Source organism: Cantharellus anzutake, assembly GCF_015039405.1.
Source record: "Cantharellus anzutake strain C23 chromosome Unknown EI90scaffold_258, whole genome shotgun sequence".
In the NCBI taxonomy this organism is placed as follows: domain Eukaryota; kingdom Fungi; phylum Basidiomycota; class Agaricomycetes; order Cantharellales; family Hydnaceae; genus Cantharellus; species Cantharellus anzutake.
The window spans coordinates 13,441-24,426 of NW_024067208.1; the positions used below are offsets into that span (position 1 = coordinate 13,441).

At 48.4% G+C, this 10,986-nt stretch overlaps 2 protein-coding genes across 2 annotated transcripts; both read left to right on the top strand.

The window, feature by feature from the left end:
• Positions 1–1,744: 1,744 nt before the first annotated feature.
• Positions 1,745–5,806, top strand: EI90DRAFT_3024115 (uncharacterized protein; the record flags this gene model as incomplete). Its single annotated transcript, XM_039057886.1, has 5 exons — positions 1,745–1,915; positions 1,974–2,119; positions 2,174–2,324; positions 2,379–4,079; positions 4,127–5,806. 5 exons carry the CDS (start codon positions 1,745–1,747, stop codon positions 5,804–5,806), a joined length of 3,849 nt encoding a protein of 1,282 aa, XP_038907677.1.
• Positions 5,807–8,699: 2,893 nt separating this feature from the next.
• EI90DRAFT_3295720 (uncharacterized protein) lies at positions 8,700–10,613 on the top strand (the record flags this gene model as incomplete). The annotated part of the gene is made up of 7 exons (XM_039067461.1): positions 8,700–8,852; positions 8,894–9,064; positions 9,158–9,173; positions 9,250–9,685; positions 9,752–9,766; positions 9,830–10,142; positions 10,311–10,613. 7 exons carry the CDS (start codon positions 8,700–8,702, stop codon positions 10,611–10,613), a joined length of 1,407 nt encoding a protein of 468 aa, XP_038907678.1.
• Positions 10,614–10,986: the final 373 nt, after the last annotated feature.

Sequence of the window (10,986 nt, forward strand, 5' to 3'; positions counted from 1 at the left end):
AGGCTGTCCAGATCTGGTGATGTGGTCAATAAGTGTTCCTTGCGGCGTCCAGGGTGAGTGTAATCGAGTCCTCGAACGAGAAACCTTGCTCCAGTGGAAGGTTTGAAGGGAGCTGGAGGGACCCTCAATGAGCTCTATATATTGTTTGTTTGTCATAGAGGCTGGAGTCCTGCCTATCAATGAGCGGGGAAGCGGTCCGTTGAACCTTGACCTCAGTTAGTAACGTGTAGGTCGATAAGATGATTATCGTTGGGTGTGATTCGAGCATGGGAAAGCATGGAGTCTTGATGCAGAGTGCATGCTTTACAGCAAACGTCAAAAAAACCGTGCGCGCGATTTGGATGAAAGGCACAGCTAATTGACGTTTGTATGATCACATGATCGTCTGGACCATTCAGATGAATTGGGCGCGTGGTTTTTTTGACAGTAAATGTAATAACAACCCCAGGCTGGATGGCGCAAGGGCACGTGAAGAAAATAGATTTTTATTTTTGGTCCCAGAGTTTGAATCCGATCTTTGTTTGTTTGTTTGATAATATCGGGGAGTAAGCGAGAACGGCCCTGAATCACGTGCTAATCTTACTCCCTTAGTTTGAATTGATATTTAAGTGTTATGGGAAAATGATTTTCGACTTTGTTATAGCCTGTGCCGGTTGCCCAGCGGCTCTGTTGTAGCCCATCTGTTATGTCAGATGCGGGTGCTTTGGTTCAAGTCCCGCTTGGGATTGTTTTTTGTTTGTTGTTGTTGTTGTTGTTGTTTTGTCTGTTTGTTTATTTTGTTTCGGGCCTCCCCATTCAAGTCGATTCATTGATACTAATGCACTTCTATGACTTTGTATAAGTATTGCATGGTCATGGTCATGGTCCAACTTCAACTTGTGAACTGCAGGCAGGCAAAAGAAAGTATAACTCCACTGCAGAGAGTCGAACTGCGACACATTCAATACCCCACAAGGCCAAACAACAATTTAGCCACTAGGCAACCAGTGACACCGATACCATACTACAAATTCATTTCTCTATAAAGCGTCAAGATCAATTCAAACTCAGGGAGTAACGCCCGCACGTGATTCAGGGAGTTAAGGGTCTTCACTCTTCCCCGATATTTTCGCGGTAAAAAATTCTCTAGTTGGTTTCGAAATCAAAAATTCTTTTTTTGATATCTCACGTGCCCTTGCGCCATCCAGCCTGGGGTTGTTATTACATTTACTTTTTTTTGACGCCTGCTGTGACAAACGCAGACCCGGCGCCCGGCCACTTACCGGCACCCTACTAGTAATGTTCATATGAAAGCTGATTACACTCCAAGATCCTGATGAAAGGCTAGGCTGGGTCCCAGCCTCCATTGCCGTACGTCTGCCCCACCGGCGCTTACCGCCGGCTCATTGTACGAGGCGAATGTCGTGGTGACCGGTGCCTCAGTATGACGTCCCTTGCTTATTCATATCTAGTTTTTATTCCTAATCACATTCATCCTTCTTCCAGATCTAGGTGGCATGATTATTGACTTTCGCGCAGGAGACTTACAGTAATGTCATTGTCCGTACCAATTATCTGGGTCATGCCACCGCTAGAATTCACCGCTAATAGTACTGGGCTAGAGGTCTGTATGGTGTCGACCAAATAGTTAATGGATATGTCATATCCTTCCGCAACTTTCCATAATCAGACGCCTAGTTTAGGGGCTCATACGTACGTTGCGCGCCCAAAGCTCTCTCCTCCATCCACTCGTCCGCTATCAACCATGTCGTTACGGCAAAAGGCTGAAACTCTCAGGCAAACGATTGATAATCTCCTCGTGGTAGGAGTTGACATGGCGGTTCCAATTCTCAGGGTCGTCAATGCTACCGCTGATTGGTGTCCCCCTCTAAAGATGGCGACTGGCGGTGCACTCTCCATCCTCGAAGAGGTTAAAGTTGGTAATGATTCAAGCTTGATTATGAATGAAAGCTCACGCTAGTTGCCCCACGTAGAACTTCAAGGGAAACAAGAAGCAATGGGCTGATTTTGGTCAATACGTAGCTGGTACTACGGCCAAAGTAGTATCTGTCATAAAGTCATATGATGTATCAGCGAAAGGGGCAACGTCATGGGTGGAGGGTGTCACAGAACTTGGGAGGTACGTTGTATTGGTTTTTGTCGTTTCCGGTATCATACTTACGTCCATTACCAGCGCACTACAGGAGATCCAGTCCAAAATTGAACGAAAACTTACAAAAGTAGCGGAACGGTCAGCTGTAAGGAATGTATGGTCTCACTACCGAGACCCTGGAAGAATTGAGGGCCTGAAGCGGGATTTTGACAAAGCTTTGGCATCGTTTCAGGTAGCTTTCCTCACGGCATTGTTCCCTAATCATTCTGATTTTTGGATGGTACAGTTTAGGACGAATTTAACAATTGGTGTCAAATTATCGACTATAGAGGAAAGCTTAGACCGTCTGGAGGGTGCGATTGGCGTTCAAGTATCGACCATAGAGGACAGCCTAGACCATTTGGAGGGTGCGATTGACGTCAAATTATCGGCCATGGAGGACAGCTTAGGCCGTCTGGAGAGTGATCCAATCCTCGATAGTCTCCGATATCCTCAAATTGTCCACCATGATTCAACAGAGGCGTGCCTAGAAGGCACCAGGGTCGATCTCACCGAGCGTATTATGGACTGGTGTTATAACACTGGGAATAACGAGAACCGGCTGATGCTACTGACCTCTGTCGCTGGCGCTGGCAAGACTTCGATTGTGCACACAATTGCTGACAGATGTAATAGGGAGGCTACCCTATTGCTATGCTTTTTCTTCAAAACAGGCGAACAGCCACGGCCCGACTGTTTATTCAGCGGCATCGCTCAAGCTCTAGCAAGCCGTGACGCAGATTACCGTGCCTTCATTATCTCTGCCCTTCGAAAAGACCCCACCCTCTCAACAGCTCCATTCACGATGCAATTCAAGGAATTGGTGGCTTCACCCCTCCTCCAAATGCCTCGGCGTCCCAGCCATCCTATGGTGGTCATTATCGATGCTTTAGACGAATGTGACGAAGAAGCGTATCACCCCCTTACTAAGATTCTCTGCGAGGAAGTACCCAAGTTACCGTCTTCCATAAAGTTTTTCGTTACTTCGAGACATGTTGATCTTGTTAATCGCTCCCTCTCGTACCATTTTCCTATCGATCACCTCACCATTGATCTCCTGGATGACACAAATATGCATGACTGTGCTGCATACATCCGTTTCCAGCTACAAGAGCTTAAGAAATGGCATCCTGATTTAGCGCATAAACTCCAGGACGAGGATAGTACAGTGCAGGAGATCTCGGAACGAGCGGGAGGCTTGTTTATTTGGATCAGCACCATCTTTCGCTACATGAAGAAGCCTAGGAAGAATCCTACGAGAACACTGGAGAACCTGCTCGACACCGGTGCCAAACGATCAAAGGTGCCCACTAAGAAGGTGATGGATGACCTGTATACGAGGATTTTGAAGAAGTTTGATTGGGAGGATGAAGATTTTGCGCATGACTACCCGATTGTGATGGGAGCGATCTTCGTTGCTCAGCAGCCCTTGTCCGTCACGGCCTGGGATGCCATTTTGTCACCTTTCCTCAAGTCTTCCGAGTCTGTCCGACATGTGTTGGCTGAACTTTCGCCTCTCCTCTCAGGAGTTGAGGATCATTACATTCCGGTTCGCATCTTACACCAATCTTTCCGCGATTTTATTGTCAATCCCCAAACAATCAGCTCTCATTTCACTCCCATAGCAGTGGGGGTGGAGAATGCCAGGATTGCCGTGCGATGTACCGAGATTTTGAATGAGGGTCTCTGCCATGTAAAGGGCTTGGGGAGGATTGACAACTTGTCCGAAAAAGATGAAATGCCGCGCATTCCTCCAAAGGAGTTATCGGAGCACTTTCGTTATGCATGTCGCCACATCATCCATCACCTCAGTGGAGTCCAGGAATGGTCTGAGGGGCTTGCTGGACCAGTTAGTATGTTTCTGAGTCAGGAAGTAACTCGGTGGGTGGAAGTTTGTGTGAGAATGGAAAGCTACGTTAGTATCTCGTCACTCCCTGAGTGGGCTAAGGTATGGGTTGTCAATTGTATCAAAGAAACTACCTCATGGTCTTCCAGTTGGCTGTTGACCACAGGGCTGTTAGCACACTGGCTAATGTGCTTACCCAGCTTCCATGGAACCTGGAATTTTTTTCAAGATTCCAGGAGGCATATGAGGCAGCAAACGATTCTGTTGTACTCTGCCGTTACCTTTTTTCTGTGGACTCAAGTTCCTACACCCCGCATTTAGCCGGGTCACTCAACAGTCTATATGTCACCCTTTACAAACTCGGACGGCACTCGGAGGCACTCCTATTCATCGAAGACAGTGTCAAATTCTACCATCAGCTAGTTGCTGTTAACCCAGAATCATATACCCCGGATTTGGCCAGCTCACTCAACAATCTATGTAACGCTCTTTCCAATCTCGGACAGCACTCGGAGGCACTCCCATTCATTGAAGAATGTGTCAAACTCTACCGCCAGCTAGTTGCCGTTAACCCGGGATCATATACTCCGGATTTGGCCATGTCACTCAACAATCTAGGTATTGCTCTTTCCGATCTCGGACGGCACTCGGAGGCACTCCCATTCATCGAAGAAAGCGTCAAACTCCGGCGCCAGCTGGTTGCCATTGACCCAGCATCATACACCCCATATTTGGCCAGCTCACTCAGCAGCCTACGTAAGGCTCTTTCCGATCTCGGACGGCACTCAGAGGCGCTCCCATTCATCGAAGAAAGTGTCAAACTTCGACGCCAGCTGGTTGCTGTTAATCCAGGATCATACACCCCGGATTTGGCTAGGTCACTCAACAATTTACGTAATGCTCTTTCAGATCTTGGACGGCACTCAGAGGCGCTCCCATTCATCGAAGAAAGCGTCAAACTCTACCGCCAGCTAGTTACTGTTAACCCAGGATCATACACCCCGGGTTTGGCCATGTCACTCAACAATCTAGGTATTGCTCTTTCAGATCTTGGTCGGCACTCAGAGGCGCTCCCAATCATCGAAGAATGTGTCAAACTCTACCGCCAACTAGTTGCTGTTAACCCAGGAGCATACACCCCGGATTTGGCCAGCTCACTCAGCAGTCTACGTAATGCCTTCTCCAATCTCGGACGGCACTCGGAGGCGCTCCCATTCATCGAAGAAAGTGTCAAACTCCGACGCCAGCTGGTTGCTGTTAACCCAGGATCATACACCCCGGACCTGGCCAGGTCACTCAACAATCTACGTAATGCTCTTTCGGATCTCGGACGGCACTCAGAGGCACTCCCATTCATCGAAGAAAGTGTCAAACTCTACCGTCAGCTAGTTGCCGTTAACCCAGGATCATACACCTCGGGTTTGGCCGCATCACTCAACAATCTACACAATGCTCTTTCCAATCTCGGACGGCACTTGGAGGCGCCATTCATCGATGAAAGCGTCAAACTCTACCGCCAGCTAGTTGTCATTAACCCAGGATCATACACTCCGGATTTGGCCATGTCTCTCAATAATTTAAGTATTGCTCTTTCGGATCTCGGACGGCACTTGGAGGCGCTCCCATTCATCGAAGAATGTGTCAAACTCTACCGCCAGCTAGTTGCTGTTAACCCAGGAGCATACACCCCAAAATTGGCCAATTCCCTCCAGAATTTACGTAAAGCTCTTTCGAATCTAAGACGTCACTCCGAGGCACAAACAGTCCTCATTGAGATCTTCGGCATGACATTGGCTACTTCACTACCTGCACATGGCAGGCAAGCCTGAATTGGATATATATTGGGCTCGAACACCAACAAATCCAACCTCACTTGTTTGATTGCAAACTATCAATAAAATATTCACAGAATCACTTGCCGCGCTACGCCCATAACAAATCGCAGTCGCACCTTTCAATTTTAATATCAAGGGTATTCGTTCCTTTCTCTGACACATTTTTCCTCTTCGCTGATGTGCTGATCTATGTTTGTTGAGCCTGCCCGAGGGCCAAGATGACGGGCATAACGGAGACGAAGTTTGGTTACACATCCAGCGCGTCTTTTGCATCCTCTTTGGCATTGCGTGTGCTAAGTAATGATTTGCCCCCTTCCTTTCCTCACGCCCTTTACCACTTCAGGATGTTCGAGACGCTAGTAGCTTTGAGCGTAAACAGTGGATTCGCTGTTTTGAAACCGTCACCTCCATCATCTTTCGCGTGGTCTTATCGGAATAAGACCAACCATTGACCGAGAATCCTGCTCCCAATCGGATGAAGGAGCCCCCCTTGTGCTGTTCGATTCCGTGGTATTGAAGGTAGTTCTTCTTGGCACGTATCATACTCTTTCTGAAGAAGGGTGTATTTATGGAGAAGATCATGGGCAAGGTTGTAGCAGGGGGGCAGGGTAGTGTGACTACGAGTGGTGCGGGAAGGCGGAGTGGGAGTGCGGGGCCGGTCAGGGTCAATGAGGATGAGGGGTTTGGCGGAGCAGCTAGAGTACGTTTCCGGAGTATACGGGCGGTGGGATATGAACCAAGCAGTCAAGTTTATTTTGTGGAGATTTTCGCAGGCGAATAGCGCGAGGCTGAATGTTTCTCAGTAAGCTTTCGTCCGACAGTGTTTTTTTGTTCGGTCTTGCACGGGGCTAATGATGGTGATTTTGGTTGGTCTTCTAGGTTGACTCAAGTGACTGATACGACACATGTGCGTGTTTTTATCATTTGCTGTTGCTGATGCCTGATGAATGCCTCTAGTTTTTGTCCTCGACCGTTAGATTCCACTCGTTTTCGCAACGGTGAAAAAGGTGATGTGCTTACGAGATGGCACTTCGTTCCAGACCTTCTGGTAACAAAGATATCGCCTCCCTCTGCTTCCGATTCAAGGTTCAAGGTCCGGTAGACGACCTGGGTGATGGATTGAAGCTTGTCCACTTTTTCTCGCGTGTTGCAATTTCCTCTTTCCCATGAAAGGCGGGATGCTTATTGCAAGCCATATTCGCATGAAACCCCCCTTCCTTGTCCGTGCCCGTCCATTCTTAACTGTTAGGCATGGATATCAAACTTGGCGGGAATTCTTTTCTTGCCTAAGAGCTGAGTTCCGCCGCTTGAATCTCACCTGATTTGGCCATTCGCCTGTCGGTGGGGGCTGCTACGACGTCAACTCTGCTTCCACTCTCAGTCCTTCCTTACTCCTAATTGCTTCATCATCTCTCACGGTCTAACTCGCACCCAAGTTCTTTGCACTGTTCATCATTCGCCGTCACGCATTCTCAACTCTTACTCATGACCAGGTCGCACATCTACAGACAGTCTTCAACTTGTTCATTTTTTTCGTTTTCATTTTCCAGCTTTGAGTGGCGAGCTTTATACGATCCTAAACTCCGGTCCATTCATTTCATTTCATTCTATCTGACTACCCAGCCCCAACCACGAGTCCATATCTGCAGCATCAGACCTCATTGCGGCCAAACAACAAACTCAAGGCTTCGACTGAAAGATGGAGATTGGTGTACCTTTCACACGAATATATTCCACTATTGTTTGTGTGGCGGGAGCCCTGCTGTCGTCGATCACCAGATTGTGGTTTTAGGATATGAGGTCTAGAAATAGGGCAAATTAAATAGTACTGCTGGGAGCGCACACCACCAGTAAGTCTTGGCCAATACGCCATCATTTATGTATCTTTTCGTGACCTAGTCCATGAAGTAATGTAGTCGTAATGCCGCCAGCGGCCACCATCTCTAAACACGGATCCTTCCCCGAACCATTCGCCTTCGATCATCAATGCCTCCTTACCACGGCCCAAATAACAAGAACCGAAAATATTACTACGGAGGAAAAGACATTGAACGTGCATTGTAAACATTGTTCATTCCTTGCACCCCGGAGACAGCACCAATGATAGTCCAAATTAGCTGCCCTTTGGAACACTCTGCGACCTGGCCACTGGACGTCGCAGGGAATGGCGTTGTTTATCATTCCTCGGTGCACAACCCTCAAGGATCAAGAATCAGCCTACTCCGAGTCAGTACAGTTTGTATCCACGGGACCGTTACCACCTAACGGGTCAGATCCAGCCTGTGCTCCCGTGCTTTGTCTAAGATCTGTAGGAAGAAGTTGAAGACGCTCGACTAAAGGTCGAGAATAGGCAGGACTCCAGCCTCTATCTCTATGACTTCGGTCGAGAAGGCACTACACAACATAGTTGCAGAAACAGCATTGAAACCGGGTGTTTCGCGATCGTTATTGCATGGCAATGCACAATGAGGCGGCACATGTATTCGCCGGACTCCCACCCCTGTGCCTGAGTTTGTTGTAAGTTCGAGGCAACGAGGCAACAGAGTTGTTTCCTGACGAGGCATGAGCAGCCACCGCCAAGGTGCGCTGCACGGGTGAGGGTCCCAAACTAATGAAGCCTTGATAATTTTCGGACTTCCAAAATTGAAGGTGCGTGTATTTGAACTATGATGTCACAATATCCAATCCCAGGTCGTCTCTAGCAAGGTGCTGAACAAAGCCGTGGCTAATTTATGAAGAGGACTGGTCACAAACCGACCGACCGAGTAATAAAACATGTCCAAAACCGACATGAGCGCTACTGAGTATTTCGCCTCCGGGGTCGTCCACGAGTAGAAGCGACCTGCCCTGTATATAAAACGCAAACAATAAGTCGATACCACTGGCAATGTTCGAGATCGTCATGAATGGGCCTGAGGATATATCGAGCGCCATGGACATAGAGTTCGAGTGTCACTGGGTGAGAGGGACAATAGCGAGGCAAGGCTGTCCAGATCTGGTGATGTGGTCAATACTAGATGTGTTCCTTGCTGCATCCGGGGTGAGTGTATCCGGGTCCCCAAACGATAAGCCCTGCTCCAGGGTGCTGGAGGGGGGAAGCAATCAGATGACTGTCACCAGTTACAAGTGGTGGTGACGTCAACTAGCAGTGTGGTTGGGCTTGTCGGACTCGATTCGGCAAACTCGGCGCCTTCTCCACACACCTCTATTCAGATTTGCTACGCAACCACCACCGACTTGAGTGACCAATCTGTATAGCCTACCAACGTCTATGACTCGACCCCCGCTAGCAGCTGCACTTCTAGTTGATCTTCTAGACTTGCACGCTTCATCCTGATTCATCAGGGTTTTCATCTTTGTTGTCAGTGCAGTACATGTATTTGCGACTGGCAACCTGCCTATCTTGAACTCATACCACTGCCAATGACTGAAAACAGCGAAAGGGGAACTCCCGGCTCCGGCCTCAAGAGTGTCGAACTTTTTAGAGCCATACGGCCTCTCGAAGAGCTCCAAAGGCTTCTCTCTCAACGGGAGGAAGTGGAGGAGGGAGTTGATCCTCTGTTTCAAATTGCTGTTCTCCGACACAGGCTTCGATATCATGAACAGCTCAACATCACCCCCCCAGTGGTCTTCTCGTCAATCATGCGGACCGCGTGGCGGAAAGTATCGATCAAGGTGTCAGAACATTTATGACATCGGGGGACTTGTATCGCCATCTTGCCCAAAACCGTGTGCCCCTACTTTGCTGACCTCACTATGGAACGAGGCGGGTCCTCGCCTATGGATTGACGTTATCTTCTTCCGGGTGTCGGCTATGCTATCAGGCAGCCAGGGCATGGTACTCATCATTGAGCAACACGTCCCAGCAGAAGCGTGCCCGGCCTAAGCGCGTTCCTTGAACAATCACTGGCACGATCGATTATACTGCCCTCATAACAGACCCTCGCAAACATTGTGCGTCCATCCTTTTCTGTCTATCTGATTGCGCTTACACACCATGTGGTCGTCCATCCACAGGCCCCATTTCCAATACGCCAAGCGCCAGAACTCAAACGGATTGTTTGTGACTGAAGCGAAGCAGGTAGGAGTACCGGTAGTCCAACACATCCCTCACGCGGTGGCCGGAATGTATGCCTGTGCCAAGGATTCCAAGTTCTACCCAGCTTTCTGCCCACGCTTGTCACTAATGCATATTGGGCCGCATTCATCGAAGAAAAGGATTATCCGCGGTGCTCTCACGAATGGGCAAGAATGGATTTTTCTGATTTTCTATCTCAGTGAAGATGAAATCCGAGGAACGTACGCAGACTCACCCATAATCAAGATCCAAGTGAGTGATCGCCACTCCCACCGCGTACGTTCTCTTTCGGCATTGTTGCGGGTATCTTAGCATATTGGGTCTATAACATCCTCTTTTGTTTGGTTGGCCGTAACGAACAGACGTTAGTTGGAACACAGCTTGATGAGAATGACTGGCTCTCTCATGAGCTGCTAGCAGAATGAGTTCGGTCGTGACCCTAAGCATATATTTTTCATGTTACATTCTGAATTTCATTTCCCCGCATATCGTAACCCGTTAAGCGCTGAGCAGTATATATGGGTTGAATTGATCTGGAGGAGTTCGAGAGTTCGACCGAAGAACTCGAGAGGATTAAGTGGGGATGAAGTCTCGCGTGTACAAGTGAGCTACTTTATGAGCCGAGTGCGAATGCAGTTCCAGTTATGGCCACATGCATACTGTGCTAGACAGGGAACGCGCACCATGTTTGGGAGTTCCGAGCCGGTCGGAAAGCCGCCCTAGTGCCAGACTCGTACCCAGTCGTCGTCGCTCCGTGGACGCGCACTGCGAACACGCGATTTCAAAAATTGACTAAGTTACGTTTGTATTGTAATACATAATAAGTGGTCACGTTGCGTATTGAAATACATCTGATCACATGTTGCGGAGATAAAGTCATGTGATCAGATGTATTTCAATACGCAACGTGACCACTTATTATGTATTACAATACAAACGTAACTTAGTCAATTTTTGAAATCGCGTGTTCGCAGTGCGCGTCCACGGAGCGACGACGACTGGGTACGAGTCTGCCCCCTACCCAAAAGGAAGCTGGTTGCAGAAAACGATTATATTCGGGCTTGAAAAAAAAACTAAGCCTTGCCCGAGGCCTATT